The sequence below is a fragment of the Orycteropus afer genome, unplaced genomic scaffold (genome assembly GCF_000298275.1).
Source record: "Orycteropus afer afer isolate SDZICR_OR568_19922 unplaced genomic scaffold, OryAfe1.0 scaffold00492, whole genome shotgun sequence".
Taxonomy (NCBI): Eukaryota; Metazoa; Chordata; class Mammalia; order Tubulidentata; family Orycteropodidae; genus Orycteropus; species Orycteropus afer.
In genome coordinates, this window is record NW_006922079.1 from 885,092 (window position 1) to 910,003 (window position 24,912).

General features: G+C 40.3%; 1 protein-coding gene across 1 annotated transcript in view; it reads right to left on the reverse strand.

Moving 5' to 3' along the window:
- The window catches only part of ROR2 (receptor tyrosine kinase like orphan receptor 2), a 129,870-nt gene that overhangs the window by 103,899 nt on the left and 1,059 nt on the right, over positions 1 to 24,912 (reverse strand). The window contains exons 2-3 of the mRNA XM_007955172.1: positions 23,472 to 23,488; positions 17,029 to 17,106 (exon numbers count right to left, since the gene is read on the reverse strand). Of these exons, the coding sequence (XP_007953363.1) occupies positions 17,029 to 17,106; positions 23,472 to 23,488 (95 nt within the window). The remainder of the gene's footprint in view (positions 1 to 17,028; positions 17,107 to 23,471; positions 23,489 to 24,912) is intronic.

Here is a 24,912-nt window from a genome sequence, read left to right on the forward strand (position 1 = left end):
TCTCTCTATATACATTTTTAAATCTTGTCACTTTACTAAACTATCTTATTATAACAGTTCCTGACTTGATTTTCTAGGTAGGTATCCCCCCCCCCAAAAAAAAACTCATTGCCATGAAGTCATTTCCAACTCATAGTGACCCCTCCTTGGGTTTTCGAGGTGGTATCTCCACGGAAGTAGATTGCCCAATCTTCCTTCCAAGGAGTGGCTGGTGGGTTTGAACCACCAGCCTTCTGCTTAGCACTCAAATACCTTAGGCACTAATGCCACCAGAGCTCCCAGGTAGGTACCATCTTCTTCAAATAATAATAATAAATTTTTATGCTTTCAAACTTTGTACAGCTCATATTTCCTTGTATACAATTATTTTGTTCAGTATCAATATTTAATACTGCAATTTAATAAATATAAAAAATACTGATATAAAAATAATAGATATCCATGTATACAACATCAAGATTTTATACTAACATTTTGCCATTTTTGACTTAAAATAATTAAAAAATAAAAATCTAGAATGCAACTAAAGTCCACACTCTCCCTTACTTTTTCCTCCTTCCACATAGAATTGATATGTACTATTCTAATTCATGGCTATTTACCCATAAACAATATATGCATTATTTTATATTTTTAGAAAATTTCCCTGAAATATTATATTTTTGTTATTTCTTTCTTTCACTCAAATTCAGTTGGGAATGTATCTATGTTCATATGTTTGTTTGTTTTTGTTATGTGCTGTCGAGTCGGCCCCGACTCACAGCGACCTCTCCTTGGGTTTCCGAGGCAGTATCACTACAGAAGTAGGATTGCCCAACTTCCTTCCGAGGAGTGGCTGGTGGGTTTGAACTGCCAGCCTTCTGGTTAGCAGTCAAGTGCTTTAGCCACTATGCTACCAGAGCTCCTTATGTTCACATAGTACATTTATTTTAAAAACTATAATATTCCTCTGTACAAACCAACCACAATTTCTTTATCCATTTCCCAACCAAAGGACAAATTGTTTCTGGGAGACCCTGTGTGACCAAAATGGCTAAGCCCTTGACTACTAGTCAAAAGGTTGGAGGTTCAAACCTACTCAGAGGTGCCTGAGAAGGCCTGGCAATCGATTTCTGAAAGGACATAGCCTTGAAAACCCTATAGTGCAGTTCTATTCTGCATGCATGGGGTCACCATATGTCAGAATTGACTTGATGGCAACTAACAACAACAGATTTTTCCATTTGTTTGTTAGCAAACGTTTAATGACCGGTGTTTAATGACCATTGACACACATTTTTCCTATGTCATGTTCAAGAGTATCTCAAAAGTATCCACCTATATGTGGAAATACTAAGTCACAGGGTCCTGAAAATCTTCAATTTTCACGTAAATAGGTCTCAAAAGTGCTTAAAACAGGATAGTTGTGATGGTTCTACAACATAGTGAACATAATTGTGATGGTTAATGTTATGTGTCAACTTGGCTAAGCTGTGATTCTCAGTGGTTTGGTAGGCACTATGTAATTAATCACCTTCTATTTTGGGATCTGATGTGAACAGCCAATCAGGTAAGAGTTTCTTTGGGTGTGTGGCCTGCCTCCAGTATATAAAAGGATGTTCTAGCAAAGTTCTCTCTTTTTTCTCGACCCTGAAATTTTCTCATTACCTAACTTCTGGTTATTGGGATATAAGCCTGCAGAAGTCTCTGGCCTGATGCCTGACCTAAAGATTTTGTGTGTGCATGTGATTTGGATAAAAGTTTACAGAGCAAATTAATTTTTCAAACAATAATTCATACACATTTTCTTTCACGACTGATTATAATCCTCTCTGTGGTTACATTTTTCATGTCCTTCTTTCTTGTGCATTCCTGCATTCTGAGCTATCTCACTGTGCAAATACTGCCCTTCTTGTCTCTTATGGTTGCTGTTTAAAGGAGTGTACCTATCTGGTGTAAAGGTTCACCTTATATACCTGTTTATTATTTGGCTGGAAGCCAATGGGAGTGAGTTCAATTCTAAACACAAAGGGTAACTAGGGGCCATAGTCTTGGGGGTTTCACCTGTCTCTCTCAGATGACTAAGACTGGTTTTTTTCCTATGATTTTGAGGTTTTTTTTCTACATTTTTCTTCCAATCTATACCTAGGATTTCCTATATTGTTCCCTTTCCGCGTTTCCAGGCATCACCCAGTTCTTCTGGTTTCAGAGTCATGTAAGGCTGAGGTTCTCATGGTCCACCAGTCCCCTGGACTAATTTTTTCCATATGTATTTGATTTTTTTCATTCCTCTTTGCTCCAGATGAAGAGAGACAAATTGCTGCATCTTAGATGGCTGCTTCCAAGGTTTTAAGACCCCAGTAGCTACTTACCAAAGTAGAATGTAGAACAATGTTTTTGTGTAGTATGTTATGCCAACTGAGCTCGATGACCCCCCCAACCATGGTCTCAAGCTCACAGGCCCAGCAGCTTGCTTCTTCAGGGTGGTCAGCTGTGACTAACAAGTTATCATAACTTTGCTCCCTGTTAGCTCTTTTATATATGTGGACATTCTTATAGCACATACAAATACATATATAGAAACTGATCTGCAGATTTTGAATTCGTCAATCTCCACAACCCCGTGAGCCAGCAGAGGCCTTCAGCCTGCCTCCTGACACACAGAGTTTGGATTCATCAGCCCCTACAACCACAAGAGCCAGCAGAGGTTTTTGAGTCTGCCACCTGACCTATGGATTTGGGACTTGCCAGTTTCCATAACTGTGTGAGCCATTTCCTTGAAGCAAATGTCTCTGTCTATATATCTATATACGCTTCATTGGCTTTGCTCCTCTACAGAACCCACATTAAAACAGTAATTAACGCCACTAAATTGTCCATGAAAAATGGCTGAAATGGTAAAAGTTTTGTTATGTATATCTTATCACAATTAAAAAAAAAACAAAAAACTGCTTGAAACAATTTTTACTCTTAATAGCAATGTCCTCCACCACCCATCTGTCAGTTTGTCATACTATGGTGGATGCATGCTGCTATGATGCTGGAAACTGTCACCAGTATTTCAAATACTAGCAAGGACATCCATGATGGAAAGGTTTCAGCAGAGCTGAAACTAGAGACTAGGAAGAAAGGTCTGGTGATCTACTTCTGAAAACCAGCCAATGGAAACCCTATTATGAATCACAATGGAACACTGTCTGATCTGCAACGAAACATGGGAATGGCACAGGACCAAGCAGAATTTTGCTTCCTTGTGCATGGGTTGCCATGAGTCAGGACCAAATAAGAAATGTCCAAATTAACATAATTAACCATAACTTTGCCAACATTTGTTATTTTCAGGCTTAAAAATGTTTGCCAAACTGATGGGCATGAAACAGCATTGTTTCATGTTAGTCTGTCTTTAGGAATTACTCATGAGCTTCTGGAATGTTTATTGGCCAATGAGGACTTCCTTCTGTAACTGCCTGTTCCCATCTTTAATCTGTTGCTCTGTTTTTAACCTCTGCAGTTAATTACTTTTCAATTTTCCTTTTCTAATATATGCAATAAATGTAAGATATTTTCCTACATCTTTTTATTTAATTCTCATAGATTATATTATATAATCTTCATACAGTTGGTCAAGTCCAAATATCCTTGTCTTTTATATTATGATGTTTTCCTTTAGCCATGATGATTCAAAGTTCACTGCTGCCACAGAATAAGGTCTATGTGATGACAACTCTTCAATATCATTTTTTATAGCCTGTTTGATTTGTTTTATACCCTAATGCATAGTCAACTCCTGTAATTATTCCCTATTTGATTGGTAAGAATGAGTTTTCTCTAATTGCTCAGGACAGAGTTTTATATACGCTCATTAGTTCAAGCTTGTCAATTTGTAAACTAATAGTTTCAATGAGATATGTGCTACCTGATCCTGTATTTGTCAAATGGCTATCTGTAATTAGGTCAGATTACCTTTATACATTGGAAACTATGTTGTTAGATGCATTCAGCTTCAAATTAATTATATTATTTGATCCCTATAGCACTCTGTAATGCTTTCTGTCTAAAAAGTCTGTGCTGAACAAAGAACTTGGTTTGCACTTTCTCTATGGTTTCTGAAAATAGCCTGAAAAATTAAGGTGCTCTTTGTATTCCAAAATATCCAGACAAGTAGGGCCTACATTTGGGGATATAACTTCAGGAAGAGAGGGGACATGATGCAGCCATGCACAGTCGCTGACTAGATCAACCTTAACTATGCATTCAAGTCCCAGTCATGCATATTCATTGAGGTTCCAATGACTAAGGGACCTGGGCCTTAAAGCTCTCTTTCTGGGTCTCCTGGATTGGTGAGAACCTCCATGAATAGGAGAAGGTAGCAATGGAGGCTCCATGCTGGGGAATTCGTCCCAGATGTGTTTGGTATGTCTCTTCAATTATATCCTTTCTGATCATATAAATGGATAAATATAAGTATAGGTTAACAGTCTCTATGAATTTTATGAGGGTTATAGAGAATCTATGAACTCAGAAAGGGCAATTCGATTCTGACTTGGCTTAAGGTGGCTAATTCAGAGGAGGGCTGTGTAGGAAGTTGTAAGGACAGAGTCCTAATTCATGAGGAACCAGATAGCTGGATGACAGAGAAAGGCTGCATGGGCAGTCAACAAAGGACAGAGTCTTTCTAGCTTGTGACCTAGCCCCAGGGGGCTAGAGGGAGAGAGGGGGGCTGACTGATCTGAAATGCAGGGAGTTGGGCAGACTCCAGAGCCTACAGCTGGTATATGATTACCTGGCCTCAGGTGATGAGGGATATTTGACTTAACTCTGGGTGGTTAGGGTGAAAGAGGAAGTGCCACAGAAGAAGTCGCTGGTGAAGAGCAATGGAGATGTTGAGAAAGCGAAGCCCTTGACCACTTCCAAGTAGAAACTGGAGTCATGCTAATGTTTGCCACAAAGTTAGTGATAAAGGTAAGGTTTGCCCACTTTTCCCCTTTCACAGCATCACAAAGTCATTCTGTCTATTAATATAGCCACTCAGGGTACTTTTGGTTAATAATAGTCTGTGTTGCAGTGAATTATTTAATATGGCCCTTCTTGCCATGGTCTTGTGATGCCCACAAAATGACTGGGTGGGACCGTGCAAATAAGGTGCTTGTGGATCACCAAGGAGATTGGATACCCAGTTAATATGCAAATAAAGTACATGGAAACCTTATGGACATGGAACTAAGCAAATAAGGAGTATGGAACCCTAATGTGAGGACTGTTAATTTTGCCACTCCTCTAGGCTTCAAGGTAGCAAATCCCAGAAGTGAAGAGGGGACCTCACTAACATCAAGAAGAGCCAGGAGCAGAGCACAGCTTCAGGACTCAGGGTCCCTGCAATGACAACCTCCTAGACACAGAAGAGAGACAGCAGTAACACTGTAGGTGGCAGCAGCACAAGATGGCAGGAATCAGGACACTAATGCAAGACAGCGTAAGGGTCTTCCCAGCTCACAGAGTGAAAAAGCTGACAGCCATCAGGCCAGAGGCTTTTTGGCAGAGTGGGGTGCCTTTGGGCACTTATCAGCAGAGCTAAAGAGTTTTGTAACACTTGTCAAAGCAGGACACAGGCCAAGGCCAAGGCCTAGAGGAGCCTGCTCTGAGGGGACCAAGTGGAGCCTTTCTTGAGGAGGATGGGAAAAGTCTTGTCCTCAGGGCATGCATTGCATAGAGATAGGTCTGTTTACCTGGTTGCATGACCAAGAGGAGCTGAGAGAGCTGCCCTGCATTGAAGAAGGGAGGGATGGGCTCTACACTTCAGGGTAGTCTTCTAGATTTTGCCTACATGCTTCTTGATCCTGTATGCAACCTGATACTTCCCTAATAAGCCTTATAACTGGCAGTATGATCATGAGTTCTGTGTGGGCATCACAATAAATTATCAAATCCAGTAGAGAAGTAGATAGTGCCATCACAGGGACAGCTAGTGTCAGAACTGGTAAAAGGTTGGAGGATGGACGTATGTCTGACTTCTACTTTATGGAAGTCAGGCTTAGGCTGATTCTGATCTTGATTCTTTCTCCTCCCCTTGAAGTTAGACAAGGTCTGACTCTATGCCCCATTCTTACGTAGTCCTACCCTATACTTTTCATTTCTTTAAACATTGTACTATCATTATCTATTATGTATAAATCTTGTAAATAGTATATAATTTACATGATAATCTTGAAGTCGTAAGTGATGTGCTTTGTTTTTAATGTTTATTCTTTGCTTCTTAAATTGCCTTTCCTATTTTCTATTGCTTTTTTTATTTTCATTTTTTTTCCTTTACTTATTTAAAAGTTAAGTGGCTAGTTTGACTATTTTTTACATGTATACTTAGTTTGGGGAGCTCTGGTAGCACAGTGCCTAAGGCACTTGACTGCTAACCAGAAGGCTGGCGGTTCAAACCCACCAGCCACTCCTCGGAAGGAAGATGGGGCAATCTACTTCCGTAGTGATATTGCCTCGGAACCCAAACAGGGGTCTCTATGAGTCGGGTCCGACTCGATGGCACATAACAACAACAACAACAACATACTTAATTTGACAAAGTTTCCCAAATATTATAACTTTTTAATGATATGAGTTAACCAAGCTCCCCACCCCCAGCTTCTGAGTTACTACTTTCTAGTGTTTAGTTACACCAAATTTTTAAGCTCCAAGTGATCATTATTATTGTTGATTTGTACTGTCAGTGTTTATTTAGATTTGCCTATGAGTTTCCCAACTTCTTTCTTCACCTATGTTTCTCTAATCTTATTCTTTCCTCCTAGGTCAATTTAGCTCATCCTGAAATATATTCATTTTTGAGGTAAAAGTCTAAAGATTATAAACACCCCTAATTTTGGCCTCAAAATATCTGTTACTTTCATACTTAAGACTTTAGCTGGGTATAGAATTTCAGATTAGTAGTTATACTACCATCTTTTAGCTGTTGTGGTACTATTCAAAGTCCTGCTGGTTCTTGTTCTTTGTGAGTAATCTGACCTTTCTCCTCTTTGGGTATTTTTAACATTATATGTCTTTACTTTTCTGAAATATCTCTGACTATGAATTGATCCTTATTTTATCCTCTCCAGTCTTACTGCTCTTCTTCAAATCTGAAGGTTCATGCCTTACAGAATTCAACCAATTCTGTAAAATTCTCTCCAGTATCTCATCAAATATTACCTCTCCTTCCCCCTTATTTCACCTTTGAAAACTCCTTCTAGATATATGCTGGACTTCTTTATGTGACTCCCCAATGCTCTTTGTTACTTTACCTACCATTTTGTCATTAGCTATGTGTCATCTACTCCCTACCCTGCCCATCACGTGTCTCATTTCAAAAATACTATTTTTCATTTATAGAAATTGTATTTGTTTCCTTTTCAAATCCACCATTGCTTTTTTATTCCTTGTGTTTCCATTTTTCTTTTATCTTTAATATTTCTTGCTTCATTGTTTACTGACTGTATATTCAGTCTGGATCTTCCCTACGGTGCCTTGCAATTTTTTATCGTGCTGCTGTTTTTTCTGTGGATTCTATGGGAGACTGGTTTTTTTTCTGATAGGCAGTGCCAATTTTTTATGTTAATGGTTTGGTTTTGGATTTCTCCACAACATTGTGGTCTCCTGAGGTCCAAGTTTGATTTTTCACAAGAAAAATTTCTGGTTTTGCTACCTAAAGTCAATGCTGAGAGAAGCCCTTTTCTGACCTCACTTGGCTGAGTAAAAAATGTTCCCATCTGTCTTCCCCAGGACTACAGCCCTTATGTCTCCCAGATTTATTTATAATGCCTCATTCCTGGACTCCATGGTTCTCTTCCTATCTTGATGCAGAAACCCAAGGCTCTCCATGAAACTGAGCCTAGCCAGAATAGCATCTGTAGCAGTTATGGTATTTCACAGGCCTCACATTCAGTTTATAAGAACTATAATTTCCTTTCTTTTCTGAAAACTGAACTTGATTTTTATCCCAAGCCCCTATTCCTTCTGATTGAAGGAAACTTAATACATCTAATTCCAAGTGAATGCAGTAATTTTAAGGTTTTTTTTTTTTTTTTTAAATACTTCATTTAATCTCAATCAGGAATTTTCTACTCTTGTATATTCTATCTAACCAGTTGCAACACTGACTCATGGCAATCCCATATGGTTAGACAGGAGAACAGAAGCCTTCTCCCTATTTGTGGTAAAAATGTATATAAAAATGTTCACCACTTTAACCATTTTCAAATGTACAATTCAGTGGCACTGACTACATTCACCATGTTGTACTATCATCACAAAATGTTTTCCATCACCCGAAACAGAAATGCAGAATCTCTTAAAAGAAAGTTTCTTTCAATTGATCTAAAATAGTGATCTAATAGTAGTGGGGCAACATTAACAACTGACATTAAGGGATTCCATCTCCCCAGGCCTGGGTCAGCACCCTGTTTACCTATAAATCTGAACAGTGGAACCATATCCAAGCATGAAGACACATCAAAGGCAAAAAAGTTAATAGAAGAATTCCAAGATCAGGAAATGCCACTCCTGCTACAAAGTCAAATTAATGATCTGCTATGTCAAACTATTGTCCAAATATTCACCAACTTGGTCAAGTAAGTATTTGAGAATCTGCTTATTTACCAGCAAACTGACTGGTTTGGGGAGGAGATAAAAAAAGTTCTGCATACCAGGGGTCACTAGGTCACAGGTGTTTGACTGATGGGAAATAAAACAGGCAATTCTCCTGGCAGGGCAGGTGGGAAGGAGCTCCTCAGCTTTCTGTGAGGATATAAAGATGCTCTTACAGGGGGAACATATTTACCAGCCATAAATGAGCTGGGACAGGGAGCAAAGGGTCACTTCATCTCAGACATCCCTGATAAACTGTCTAGTGGTCTGCACAGAGTCACTGCAGAAAACAGGAGGGGGGCTGACTTAACGGGGACAGCAATAGTGGCAAGAGAAGAAAGTATAACATTAGAAAGGATAAGAGACAGAGCAAAGGAAGGAAATGGGGGGTGGAGGATGGAGATGAAACTGAAGGGACCTGACAGACAAGTAAGAATATGTAAAGAGACTGACACTTGGCAAAAACAGGGGTAGGAGGAAAAAGAGGGAAGAAGCTATGTAGAATGGAGACAGCCTGACAGATTAAGACCTATACATACGGCAGCACCCACAATTTCACAAAGGGACATACACACACACACACAGCAGGGAGAGACAGAGAGACAAAAATCAAATGAAAGCTGTCAAATCAATTCTGACACATAGCAATGCTGTAAGATATAGTTGAACTGCCCTGTGGGGTTTCCAAGGCTGTAAATCTTTACAGAAGCAGACTGCCTCATCTTTCTCCCGATAAGTGGCTAGTGTATTCAAACCACCAACCTTTTGGGTTAGCAGCCCACAGCTTTAACCATTGTGCCACCAGAGCTTCTTCTTTACAGAGAGAGAGAGAAAGAGGCAGAGAGAGAGAGAGAGAGAGAGAGAGAGACCAGCATACATTAATAAATAGTCAGCCATAGGAGGTGTTTGAGTGGTGGGCCTGTCATTAAACAGTGATCCCCTTTGTGTTCTGATTTGTGTTTCACTCCTGCAGTGCAGTAAATTACCCAGTGTGGCTTTTCTAGCCCTAAGTCTTTGTAAACTCCATGGTGGAATTTGTTGTAAGCAACTAAGTATCTCCTGATTTTTCAAGTTATCCACCTGGGATATTTCTGTTGGGAGCAGCATAAAGTAATTCTCTGGAAAGTTCATTCTCTGTCAGGTGTATAGAATTTGGATGTGGGGATTGGTTAGTTTGGCCACTCTGCCAGGCTCAAAAGGAGCCCTCCTAGAGGCAGAAGGAATCTCTCACTGCCAGCTGAGAGACATACACTTGCTGAGAGAGAGATACAAGAGACACAAGCTGCTGAGAGAGAGACATGCGCTGGTGAGACAGAGTCTGCCAGCTGCTAAGTGAGACAGCCGGCTGCAAGAGACTGAGTGCATTTTTGAACTTGAATTGTAGCCTGTTGCTTCCCTAATAAACCCCATAATCTATGAGTTCTGTGTGACCATTGCAGCGAATTATCGAACCAGCAGAGAGGTGGCAGGTGCTGTGGGAGGAATGGTTGGTGCCAGGGATGGTGAAAGGGCTGGAGGGAAGGAGCATGTCTGGCCTTGCAGGAATAGGCCTTGGGCTGATGATGGTCTTTCTGTCTTTCTCTTGTGGGCTTAGTGAAGGACGGAAGATGCAGCCTCCTTGCCCCTTTAGCAACTCCGTTCTTGGGTATCTGGTAAACTTTGGCCCTTGCTTCTGTGTTTATTCTTTATGTTGTCAAAATGAAAAGAATGTTGTGGACAGATTACATCAATCTAACTAGAGAAGTGTTCCTCAGTAGGTCTTCCTTAGTGGCCTGCTAACGTGTAGTGCTCGGGCCCACCCTAGTCTCATATGATTCCTTTGGCACCTTGTTCACTAGATTCAACAGATATGGACTGAGTGTCTCTTATGCATCAGATGCTGTTCTAGTCATCTGAACACATTCGACTCTCGTCGATGCCTCCTATTTGAAGGGGACAAGAAAATTGACAACAGAACCCTACTGCCTCCTGGAGCCGGCATCTGTTGAATATTTTACACCTATCACCTCACTTCATCCTCAGAACAACTCATCAGAACAACATTAACATTCATTACACCCATTTCACAGATTACGAAACTGGGGCTTGGAAAGATTAAATAGCTGGCCAAAGGTCGCTAAACTAGGAAGAGCAGGGGCTTGATTTAAACCAGGGCAGCCTAACTGCCCAGACCATGTTCTTAATCAAGTACTCAATGTAACTGCTTAAATGCTAATTTTGTTTTTAGGCCTGGAGACTTTCATTCTATGTTAATCTCCAAGGAACTATCCTATACACACATACACACCAAGAGACCCAGAAAAAACACACTCGATTTGCTAATCAACCCATATGCCTTGCATGCATCGGGAAAGAGACCCTTTGTTTACTAAGGGAACAACATTCATCCATCTCCATGTCAACCTGGTGAACACTGTTGACTGTTCTGTTTTTCCTTCCAAAGAAATTTTATTGTCAACATCACAGCATGGTACGTCACAAAGAGCAGGGTGTCAGCCCCAATAAGCAAGGCCTCTGTTCCACTACCCTGTCATTTAGAATCCAATTGAGATCGCTTATAATTGCAACAAATCCTCAAGGGGGAAAAGTTAGCAATTCCCCCTCTGGTTTCACTGCTGATGATAAGCAGCTCTTCTTTCCAAGGAAAGAAAACACCAGCAGGCCATGTCCACGTGATTGAACCAGAAACCTGGTGGTGCAAGGCCAACACCCCCACCCTGACTTTCAAAAAGCAATCAATTTCCATATACATTCCAAAGCAATGATTTGACAAAACAGGAGATGTGCATATGCATTTAAAATATACTCTTGAAACAAACAAGTAAATGGTTCATAGGCCAAAGGAAGCTTTTTCTAAGTTTTAAAAAAAAGAAGAAAAGAATACACACACGCATGCAAAGTCAATCTTCTTCATTTGTGGATTCCGTGTATGCCAATCCTCCTGTTCACTAAAATGCATCTATAACCCCAAAATCAATATTCACAGGGCTCCTTCAAGTGCATTTATACACATGCACAGAGTGGTAAAATATTTTACACGAACTGTCTGAGACACATGGTCCTAGCTGAAGATGAATGAGTCAATGAACACTCTACCTTCTTGTTTCAGCTCTCACTACTGTAAACAAGTATCCCTTTTGTGGTCTATTTAACGCTTTTTTTTATTTTTTGTGGTTTTGATTGACGATTCTGTTTAAAATGAACCCCAAGCATAGTGCTGAAGTGCTATCTAGTGTTCCAAAGTGTATGAAGGCTATGAAACGCCTTATAGAAAAAAATCAATATATATAATAATTAAAAAAAAAAAAAAAAAAAAACCCTCACTGCCATCGAGTCACATCCAACTCAGTGACCCCCTCCCTGGGTTTCTGAGGCAGTATCACTATGGAAGTAGATCACCCAATCTTCCTTCCAAGGAGTGGCTGGTGGGTTTGAACCACCAGCCTCTGGTTAGCAGTCAAATGCCTTAGGCACTAGCCACCAGAGCTCCCAAATATATATAAGCTTTTGTTCAAGCATGAATTACAGTGTGGTTGATCAAGAACCCAATCTTAATGAATCAGTAACACATTAAATAAACTGTCTTTAAACAGAAGCACACATAAAACAAGGTTATGTATTGATCACCTGACAAAAAATGTGAACAGAGGCTCGCAGAAACCTAACCGTATACTTCCCCCTGGAGTCACGGTGATTTAATAGAACAAAACTACTGTGAGTCACAAGATTCAACTATGCATGTGTGTGGACAGATGTATGGAGAAAGAAAGAGAGAGAGAGAAAGAGAGAGACAGAGAGATATTGCATGTCTAATGTAACAAAAGAGAGCTCTGGTAGCATAGAGGCTAAAGCACTTGACTGCTAACCAGAAGGCTGGCGGTTCAAACCCACCAGCCACTCCTTGTAAGGAAGGTGGGGCACTCTACTTCCGTAGTGATACTGTCTCGGAAACCCAAGGAGGGGTCACTATGAGTCGAAGGCACATAACAACAACAACGTAACAAAGAATATAAAACTCCTATTACAAATGCCTTAGGCACTATGCCACTAGAGCTCCCTAATTAAATATCCACTTACCAGAGTACTAAAATCAGCTTTAATCCTAACAATACTACTACCTTGGTATGTGGAAATGTAAGGCTAACTTTTCACCTGTAAATCACAATGTTTCTTGTGCTCATTTTCTCTTATATAGAGGATTTCTGCTCTGCGATTCATCTTTCTCTCACTCTTGCTGTTTCTCAATAGCAACTATATGTTAAGTGCTAAATGCTGGCATAGTACACTGGAACAAAAATACTTTTATTGTTTTTAAAAAGTTCTTAAGATTTTATTTTGTTTGGGCTAAGGTAGAGTTCTTGTATCACTGACAGACTGGTCTGTTTGCAAATTTCACCTGCATCTCATTTTACAGATAGTAACTGGACTGCAGAAATAGCTAATGCAAGAAATTCAGCTAATAAATTTATATATCTGAGCTATGGCTATATGGTCAAGCGGTGGCATTCCCAGAAGGTCTTAAAAGAAAGGACATGAGATAATGAGTCTGGCATTGCCTGGATGATTCCTTCTATTGCAGATGGTATGAATAGGCAGGTAGGAGTTAGTAAACCTTTTGTGCAAGGGCCATAACTCAGAAAAAAGTGCAACCATATCACAGGAGTAGAGAATAAAAGAGTCTATGCACCACCCTGACACTCTGGTGGAGGCTTATTCTTAATCCTGTCCCAGAGGGGGGTAATGATGCTTGAGAACAGTTGAACCCACCAATGATCATAATTGTAATGTTAACAAATGGCATCATCACCAGTTACTCCTTTCAGGATGCTGCCTAAGATCCATGCCCTTCATCTCACCTACAGCTGAAGTTGCTATTATCTCTGTTTACCAGCTAAATGGAGACTAGGGCAGGGCAGGACCATGCTCAAAGCTCTGGTCCCAGATGGATGCAGGAGCCACTACTCAAATCTAGGTCTGTCCTCTTGCAAACCAAGCTTGTGGACTGTGCAACCAAGGAAATGAATTCTTAATTTATTATTTTTTCTTATTTTATTTTTATTAGTTTAAAATTTAGGAGCCATACATGGCTGGTCTAGTGCCTGCTGGCTGCTCGAACCCCAACTACCCACCAGCTTACAAAGAGGCCTAGCCTTTTGTGGCTCTCTGCTCTGTCTTCGTACTATGCTTTTGTAAGCACATGCATGCACATGCGTGCACAGCCTTACAGGTTAACTTTAGCAATCAGGGTTTCTGTGCTCTGGAGAGTTCCAAGGCAAGCTTCCAAATTCTGATTGAAACCCTTCCCAGCACTGAAGCACATGGTTTTCAACACAATCACTTGTGGGTTTGTTTGTTTTTTTTTTTTTAAAGTCAGGAAATCAAATCCAAAATAAACAAAGAGGATATTAGCAAGCATCCTACTCTTAAGCTTTAGAAATTGTTCAAATACCAAAAATGGAGGTTGAAGAATCCCATCTTAATGTATCAAATTTGATACACAAATGTTTGAAACATGTGGCTAGCTGGAAATAAAAATTTCTATTAAACTTTAGATCATGGTCACATTTCTTATCTCAATAAGCAAATTCATCTTCCATTTAAGTGAGCCATAATTACTGCAGCCTCCTCTGACTCTCAAAGGTCTAACAAGAATGAACACTACATATAAAGCTGTTTCCACCACCATCTTCAAGCTTGGTCCCATAAGGAAGCCCCTACATTCTCTACCTCAGGATGTGGGAAAAGGTTTCCTTCACATCTCAAATAAACTCAACCTAAAACCAAATTCATTTCCATTGAGTTACTTCCAATTCACAGTGACCCACTTTGGGTTTCTGAAGCGGAAAATCTTTACTGAAGTAGATTGCCCAGTCTTCCTGTTAGAGATATGCCACGCCATCTTGCGTGGCTCTTCCGGGTTCTTCTTCATTCCCTGCTGCCCCACCCAAGGTCATAAGTCAGTTAAAGGAAGTCGAAACTGAGCTTCCTGCAAGGCGCAAATTTTAAAAGGCAACATAGCCTCTGATAGGTTAAGACCTCTTCCCCTAGCTCTGATGTACAACCTCCTAACCCCAGATCTATATAAGACCACCCTATTCCTCTCTCTCTTTTTCCTCCTCTTCCTCTTCTTCCTCTCTTCTCTTCTTCTATTCTTCCTCTTTCTTTCTTCTTCTCTTCTTCCTCTTCTCCTTTTCTTCCTCTTCTTCCTCCTCTTCTTCTTCTTTCCTTCCTCAGTGCAGGCACCCTTTCGCCTCCTTAATAAAATCTCCTGTTGGGTACCCTGGTGTGTGGCATGGTCGTTGAGTGCTGACGGAGCTCTAACACTTCCTTCCATGGAATGGCTGGTGGGTAGTCAAATGCTTTAGGCACTGAGACACCAGCGTTCTTAGTCATATCTTAAATAGGCTGTTGGAATACATTATTCCAAGAAAATACTAGAGTGTACAGAATTGCTGTAAGTTTGATTTTATACCATTATTGTGGTTTGTCTACTTTGCTCAGTGTGAAAAAGATTCCATCACCTCTCACTGAGGCCCATGTTCTAAGCAAGCTTTCGAAGCACAAGTTTTTAGCCTTTTGCAGACAAGATGAACACTGGCTGGGCTCACATAAATGACAAGGAGGCACAACCTAGCTAGGCGAGATGGCACATCTCTCTCCTGGTCAAATTCCTTCCCTTAAATAAAGCTTCATGACCGTGAGAAGGACTGATGCCCAAGGCAGCAAAGATGGTTAACATTAGGAAACCAATTCATGCAATTTACTACTTTTAACATACTAAAATAAAAACAAAACAAAACAAAGAAACCCACTGCCATCAAGTCAATTCCAACCCACAGCAACCCTATAGGACAGTGTAGAACTACCCTATAGGATTTCCAAAGCTGTAAATCTTTATGGAAGCAGACTGCCTCATCTTTCTCCCACAGAGCAGCTGGAAGGTTTGAACTGCCCACCTTTTGGTTAGCAGCCAATGCTTTAACCACAGCACCACCAGAGCTCCCTTAACATAGCAGAGGGGTTAAATTTCTCTTAAAGCAACCTCCCAAAACCATGTTAATATACCATTAAATTTTCATTTAAAACAACTGACCTACACACAGACAAGTGAGACATAAATGGACATTCTAGGTACCAAGGCCGAGACAGGCGTCCCTTGGTGGTACAAACAGTTTGATAGACTTGACTGCTAACCGAAAAGTTGGAGGTTTCTGAGTCCATCCAAAAGTGCCTCAGAAGAAAGCCCTGGTGATTTACTTCTGAAAAATCAGCCACTGAAAACCCTATACAATACAGCTCTACTATGACACACATGATGTCACCATGAGTTGGAACTGAATTGACAAGCAAGTGTTATTGGTAAGCTAAGACGGGCAGATTCAAGTCATCTCTGTTATCTCCAACAGACAGTCTTGGATACTTGGAAGTAAGCACCACCCTGAGGATAGATGGGGATCTTCAAAGTACAGGAAACTAAAGAACGACTAAGAGTCTTTGGGTCATATTCAAATGAGAGCTAACCAATTATATGAAATATATTTTTTTCCTAATAGATAATCTATAGCAACATGGTGATAGAGTCTGGATTAGGAAATAGTACCACTTTCTCAAGGTATGTGCCTGCTGTCTGAGGGAAACTTATTATGTCAGCTCCACAAAGTATGATGCCTGTAAATATAATTGTGCAAAGTAGACAGTGGCTCTGACAGTAAAACTCTAGGAAAGGCTGAAACAATAAGACAGAGTGAGCTGGCACCCTTGATGACCTTATGGAAGAGTGCTGCTTGAGGCACCCACCCACCTCTGAACTATGACACTGAGGAAAGTAAACCGAGAAGATGGTCAGCCAACTGGTTAATAGGTAAGACAAGCATATAGCTCTTGGGTCTCTATTCAGACCTGCTAAGAACCCCCAAAATCTTTTCCCTTCCCTGCTGGGTAGCATTTGCCTACTTCTTACCCTTCATCTTCTCAGCCTCCTACCAGTTCAAACCAGTCTACAATATCCTCAAACTATGTCAAGAAATGCAGATATCAAGATAAGTGTTTCACTATATACCACCTATTGGGAGCTGCAACAGGTCAGGCCACTTTCATCTATAAATTCAGGCAGGTCAAACCTTGAGTGTGTATATGTATGTGCCATCAAGTCATTCCAACTCACAGCAACCCTATATGATAGAGTAAAATTGTCTCATAGGGTTTCCTAGGCTGTAATCTTTACAAGAGCAGATCACCAGGTCTGCGGAACCACTAGGTAGGTTATAATCACCAACCTTTGGTTAGCAGCAAGCACACTTAACCATTTTACCATCAGGGCTCCTTGAGTAGAAATGGCAAATCAACTGTTAGTGTTGCCATATGATATGCAGGAAACATTTTAAAAGAATCCTACTGAAAGAGAACCTGTATATGACAGTTTACCTCTCAGAGTTGGAAGAGGGCTGTTGTGTCCACGGAGCTGTCCCAGAGCATCATTCACATCAGGAGTCTCCATTTCACCTAGGCAAAAAGAACAAGATTATACATAATAAATACATTTCACTCCAGTGGTCTTTCATTACCTACTTAGACAGAAACAATAGTATTCCAGCACTGTCCAATGTTTAAAGAAAACTTATGAGGGATAAGACTGGGAACTTCTAAAGTGCTTTTATAGTATCAGATTTTGGCATAGTGCCTAAGGCATCTGACTGCTAACCATTAGGCTGGCAGTTCAAACCCACCAGCCACTCCTCAGAAGGAAGATTGGGCAACCTAGTTCCATAGTGATACTGCCTCAGAAACCCAAGGAAGGGTTGCTATGAGTCGGATCTCACTCGACGTCAGTGAATTTTTATTTTTATTTTTTAAATACAATAGTAAGAGGGATTCATAAGTTTATCCCAAGAATGGCAAATGTGAATGCTTCACAGCACAGGCTAGTAAACTTGGGAAGTTTTAAGTTTTAGACATGAGAAAGTGATGGAATTTTCTCAAATGGAGCCCCATTCACACTGCCATCAGGCAAATAAAAATAAACAGATAGAAAGACAGATAGATATAACTTGATAGACCAAAATTAAAACACCGGCTAGCAAAATAAAACACTTTTTTTTTTTTGTATGGTAATTTGGGTGAAATAAAACACTTTTGCAGTCAGATTCAGCTGCTGTCCCCAAGAATGAGGTCCAGGGTAAATTCAGAACTAGAGAACTTCTTTACCAACTCATTTGCCTTCCTACACACCTCCACAATTTTAAGGACAGATGTTCTCCTGAAAACTAATCTTTATAGTAACACAAATCCACTCTTCTTCTCAACATGCACAACTGCCCACCAATCACATTGTGAAGCATAACAGTAGGCATCTATTTAAAAATACATCCCACATGAAGGGCAATAACAAAGTTAAGTATTCAACTTGGAGCAAACAAATTTCAAACAGAACATGAGTGATCTGCTTCTAGCCCATTAACGTTTTTCGAGTACTGGGAAAAAAAGGATGAGCATGCATAATTGACAATCTACACAAATATTTTGGGACCCTCATGTAGACCCTTCTGCCATATCCTAGCAGATAGCATTCTCTATCACGTCTACTTTTATACTTTTAGTCATAACCTTGGCCTGGATTTGGTCTCATTGGTCAAAGGAAGTTACAACTTGTAAAGATAGGGAAGGGTATGCTGACACCAAATCCACTGAATAGATAAAGTTTATGACATCAAACCAATATCAAGGACAGTTTAAAATTCCATATTGGATCACTCCACTTAGGTAGTGAATGTAAGATAAGAGTTAATGAACAAAATGCATGTGGCCAATTCAGACACTACTTAAGATAAGACCATGTTCAGAAAAGTTGTATTCTAAAAATGAAGTACAAATGATTTTCAGATGGAACCAGGCACAAATTGCTTAGCTACATATACACTGACTGGTTTACTCTAACAGCATGGATGTCTCTAAGTGAATCCTCACTATTTCACTGGTTCCTAAAATATCTGCCTGCAGCACCCTTGGAGTTCAGCCCCAGCTATCTTCTGGTCCACCGGGGTTACTTGTGTCTAAATGTACCCCTCAGTTTTTATCTCTATTCCTCTCCATTTCCAGAAATTTCCTTCTATCATTTCTAGTCCAAACTTAACCCACCCATTAGAAGCCAAACTCCTGTTGACATCTTCATAAAACCTTCTAGAAGGAATGCCTTCATTCTCTAAAATTCCTCCCCAAACCTTACAGCTCTCCTATGGCCATCATCCCATTCTTCCTTGAATTAATAGCTGTATTATTTTTTAATCCAGTGGTGGTTTAGTGGTACAATTCTCCCCTTCTATGCAGGCAACCCTGATTAAATTCCCAGCCAATGTACTTCAAGTGCAGCCACCACCCATCTGTCAATAGATGATTGTGTGTCACTATGATGCTGAGCAGGTTTCTGCAGTGCTTCCAGACCAAGCCAAACTAGGAAGAAAGGCCTGGTTATCTACTTCCAAAAATCAGCCAGTGAAAACCCTATGGCTCACAAAGATCTGATCTCATTTTGGATGGGGTTGCCATGAATCAGGGATAACCTGACAGCAGGTAAAAACTTATTTAAACCTTCCTTAACAAAACATAAGCAGCTTGAGGACAGAATGTACTCCATAAAAGGGTGTGCAATTTATGAATGAATGGCTCTATAGGCAGTATGAAAGTTTCTATCATTAAAACCTAAACAGAAGCAGGAGCTCGTATAAAACAAAGACAAGCTAAGCTATGCAAGGCAGTAGTCAGTGGAGCTGTGCTAAAGCATTAATGACTTCAGTTTGGATTTGAAATGTTAGATTAGCATGTTACAAATACCATCACTCAGCACTATTTAAAAATGGAGAGATCACAAGAAACCAGACACACTTGAACTATGCACATACATCTAGAGGGGGCATAAAAAATATTAAAGGCTTAGAAATTGACAAATAGTGTGAAATAGTCAAATAAATATATATCCTAAAGATAAATAACCTTGATTAATTCAACTCTATCGTGAAAAGGGTTTTTCCTAGCCAGCTTTCAATTCTGAAGCACAGGCATTTTCACACCCATTTGGGTCAGGACATAGGCGAGCCATTCCTTGTAGATGAGAAAGAGGTGATTCAAACTTTAGTATTTAATTGTAAGCAGAAGTCATCTCTCCATACATAAACACAGCTATTGTTGGCATGATAAATGCTGGGACTCTCTTTGAGTAAGTTGTGCTGGTTATAGTGGGATGTGATTTTCCTTTCTTTCAGTCTGATTTATTACCCTTGGTGGCACAATGGTTAAGCACTTGGCCACTAACTGAAAGGTCAGTACTTCAAACCTAGCCAGCGGCACTGTGGGAGAAAGACCTGTCAATCTGTTCCTATAAAGACGATAGCCTAGAAAACCCTCTGGGGCAGTTCTACTCCATTACATGGGGTCACATTAAGTCTAAAATTGACTTGCTAGCATCTAACAACAAAAATGTACAGTAAAACTGTGAAAGTCAGAATCTGTATATGGAGGAAATCTGTCAGGGAAGGTGTTTTGGTTACCTAGTACTGCTCTGACAAGGATATACTACAAATGAGATGGCTTGAAGATATAGGAGTTTATTCTCTTACAGTTTGGAGGCTTTAAGTCCGAGTTCAAAGGCCAGGCTCTAAAGGCTGGGTGAAAGCCCCTAACCTTGGGCTTCAGCTCTGCCTCCTGCTCCCAGCCCACTGGAGCTAGAGGCTTTTCTTCACTCAGCTGCTGGCTGCTGAGGCTGCCCAGCCCAAGGATGACAAGTAAAAAGGCACAGTCCCAATGTTACCAAACCACATGGCAGACCATTGATTCAAGTCCATTGAAAGTCCCAGGATCAACAAGCTCCTGAACAATGACTTGGCTACATGCAGGGTTCAATCATGCCATAAGCTAGAAACCATTCCCAAAGCTATTTCTTATATATAGGAAGCAGACCTCATACCAAAGCAGCTACTCAGCTGCTCCAATACATTCTACCATGAAGTTAATTACCAGTCTCACCATGGGGAAGAATTACATTCAGCTGCTCAGACATTCAACCAGGCCCAGCCAAGTTGACACACAAACTTAACCGTCACAGAAGGATAACTCCAATATTTTACACTAAAAACACAGGCATAAAAGTGGTAAGACTGCAGACTACATCTTGTCAAAGGCAGAAAACTTGTGAGACCCATAAATAGAAGGCAGTCTTATCAAACTACAGCTTGCAGATTTCAGTGTATTACCCTACATGGCAGTGGTGGTTCAGTGTGAAGATTCTCACTCTCTATACATGAGACACAGGTTAGATTCCTGGCCAGTGCGTTTCATGTGCAGCTAGCACCTGTCTGTCAGTGGAGGCTTATGTGTTGCTATGATGCTGAAAAGATTTCAGCAGAGATTCCTGACTAAGAGTAGGAAGAAATGCCTGGCAATCTACTTCTGATGGAAAATCAGCCAATGAAAACCCTATGGCTCAAAACAAACCCATCTATAACCAATTATGGGGATGGTGCAGGACCAGGCAGCATTTTGTCCCATTGTACGCAGGATTACTATGAGTCAGAGGCCAACTCCATGGCAACCTGGATGAACTCGGATACATGCAGGGTTCAATCATGTTGATTGAAGCCACTGTGTCAATCCATCTCCCTGAGGGTCTTCTTTTTCACTACTTTACCAAGCATGATATACTTCTCCAGGGACTGGTCCCTCCTGATAACATGATCTAAGTACAAGAGACAAAGTTTGGCCATTCTTGCTTCTAAGGAGGATTTGGGCTATGCTTTTCCCAAGACACATTTGTTTGTTCTTCTGGCAGTCCATTAGTCAATATTCTTCACCAACACCATAATTCAAATGCATCAATTCTTCTGCAGTCTTCCTTACTGTTCAGCTTCCACGTGCATTTGCTGTTGTTATGTGCTGTCAAGCTGTCTCCAACTCATAGCAACCTTATGTACAACAGAACGATACACGGCCTGATCCTGTGCCAGCCTCACAATCCCTACTATACCTGAGCCCATCGCTGCAGCCATGGTGTCAATCCACCTTGTTGAGGACCTTCCTCTCTTTTGTTGACCCTCTACTTTATGAAGCATGACATCCTTCTCCAGAGAATGGTCCCTCCTGACAACATGATCAAAGTAAGTGAGATGAAGTCTGGCCATTCTCGCTTCCAAGGAGCATTCTGGCTGCACTTCCTCTGGGACAGATTTGTTAGTTCACGGTACTTTCAGCATTCTTTGCCAACACAACTCAAAAGCGTCAACTCTTCTTCGGTCTTCCTTATTCATTGTCCAGCTCTCACATGCATATCAGGTGATTGAAAATACCATGGCTTGGGCTGGGCGCATCTTAGTCTTCAAGGAGATATCTTTGCCCTTCAGTGCTTGAGAGATGCATGACATGCATATAGAGTTATTGAAATGATGATGGCTTTGGTCAGCCACACCTTACTCTTCAAAGTGACATCTTAGCTCTTTAACACTTTTAAAGGTCTTTTGCAGCAGATTTGCCCAATGCAGTACATTGTTGGATTTCTTGGCTACTGCTTCCATGGAAATTGAATATGGGTCAAAGTAAAATGAAATCCTGAAGAACCTTAAACTTTTCTCCATTTATAATGATGCTGCTTATTGGTCCACTTCTGAGGATTTTTGTTTTATCAAGTGCTGAAGGATATAGTCTTTGATCTACATCAGTTAGTGCTTCAAGTTCTCTTACTTCAGCAAGCAAGGTTTTGTCATCTGCACAATCTTGAATCTACCTCCAATCCTCATGCCACATTCTTCTTCATATAGTCCAGATTCTCAGATTATTTGCTTAGCATACAGATTGAATAAGTAATGGTGAAAGGATATAACCCTGATGCACACCTTTCTTTATGTGAAACCATGAAATATTCCCTTTTTCTATTCAAATGGCCACCTCTCAGTTTATGTACAGGTTTCTCATTAGCACAATTAAGTGTTCTAGAATTCCCATTCTTCGCAGCTGAAAAACCAAACCAAACTCACTGCCACTGAGTTGATTCTGACTCATAGTGACACCCACTGGTTTCCAAAGCTGTAAATCTTTACAGAAGCAGACTGCCCCATCTTTCTTCCATGGTGCAGCTGGTGGGTTAAAACCACTGACTTTCTGCTTAGCAGCCAAATGCTTTAACCACTACACCACCAGAGCTCTTTATTCTTCACAAAGTTATCCACAATTTGTTATGATCCACAGTCAAATGCCTTTGCATAATCAGTAAAACAGAGGTAAACATCTTTCTGGTATTTTCTGCTTTCAGCCAGGATTCATCTGACATCTGCAACAATATCACTCATTCCATATCCTCTTCTGAATCCAGTTTGAATTCCTGGCAGTTCCCTGCCAATGTACTTCTCCAACTATTTTAAAATTATTTTCAGCAAAATCTTATTTGCTTGTGAAATCAATGATAATGTTTGATAATTTCCATATCCTACTAGATCACCTTTCTTTGGAATGGGCACAAATATGGATCTCTTCCAGTTGGCATAAGAGTGCGCATTTCCAGCACTGTATCTGTTTTCTAAAACATCTCAATTGGTACTTCATCAATTCCAGGAGACTTGTTTTTCGCCAATTCCTTCAGTGCAGCTTGGACTTCTTCCTTTAATAAAATCAGTTCTTGATCATATGCTATCTCCTGAAATGGCTGATTGTCAATCAGTTATTTTTGGTACAGTGTCTCAGTATATTCCCTCCAACTTCTTTTGATGCTTCCTGAATCATGCAATATTTTACCAATAGAATCCTTCAATATTGCAACTTGAGGTTTGAATTTTTTCTTTAGTTATTTCAAACTTAGAAATTCATTTTAAGCACTGAGTAAATGCTCTCACTGAGGACATTAACGCCTCTACAATGTATAAGCAAAATGTAACAAGAAGTATGAGAACCTGGGACGTGGAGACAAAAGGGAACTAGATTTCAGCAAATTCTAAAAGGGTTTCTCTTGGCCCTAAAAAAGTTTAAGAATAACCCATAATTTGTCATGATCCACACAATCAAATGCCTTTGCATAGTCAATAAAACACAAGTAGACATCTTTCTGGTATTCTTTGCCTTGAGCCAAGATAGATATGAGGTATGTAAATATATATAAGAACTCTCTGTTCTAACATGATGGTTAATTTTAAGTGTCACTTAGGTTAGGCTATGATTTTCAGTGGATTGACCAAATACAAATCTGGTTGCTGTTCCGTAATACAATAAATTATAATGTGATCTAATGTAATATAACATAATCACACTCCATAATGTAATATAACAAAAACAAACAAACTCAAATGCCATTGAGTCAGACCCGACTCATAGCAACTCCTCTTTGGGATTTGGAGGTGATATCACGGAAGTAGACTGTCCAATCTTCCTTCTGAGGAGCAGCTGGTAGGTTTGAATCCCCAGCCTTCTGGCTAGAAGTCAAATGCCTTACGCACTACACCACCAGAGCTCCTAGAATCTAATATAATGCAACATAATCAATCTATTGTAAAAAGGAGTTTCCTGAGCAAGTGTTCCTCTGCAAACTATAACAGATATTTTGGCAGAACTCGATCTATCCTAATCCTATCGTCTAACCTATTTATCTTGGGATTCGAGCCTGCAGAAGTCTCCAGCTTGCCATTTGACCTACAAATTTTGACCTGCTCACAATCCCATGAGGCAATCTCTAGAAGTAAACAAACCTCTCTACCCCTCTTTCACTTCCTACCCCCACTCATTACATATATGTGTGTGTGTGTGTGTGTGTGTAATATATTGTGTATATAGCTCTGTCAGTGTAGTGCCTAAGGCACCTGACTGCTAACCAGAAGGCTGGTGGTTCAAACCCACCAGCCACACATCGGAAGAAAGGTTGGGCAATATACATCCATAGTAATACTGCCTTGGAAATCCAAGGAGGAGTCACTATGAGTTGGGTATGACTCAATGGCACATAACAACAACAACCATATATATACAGAGAGAGAGAGAGAGAGCACGAGCTCTGATGGTGCAGTGGCTAAGGTATTTGACTGCTAACCAGAAGGATGGCAGTTCAAAACATGGCAGTAATCTACTTCTGTAAGATTTACTACCTTGGAAATCCAATGGGGGTCGCTATGAGTCAAAATTGACTTGATGGCAGTGGGTTTGTTTTTTGCAGAAACATCTGATAGAATCAAAAGGTGGCCATAGGTTTTTTTAAAGGTGGCTTCTGTTTGGGATAGTGTTAATGATCTCCAAAGGGTCTTCATATGGTTAGTCTCTACATCTGAGAATGATAACGTCAGCAAATTA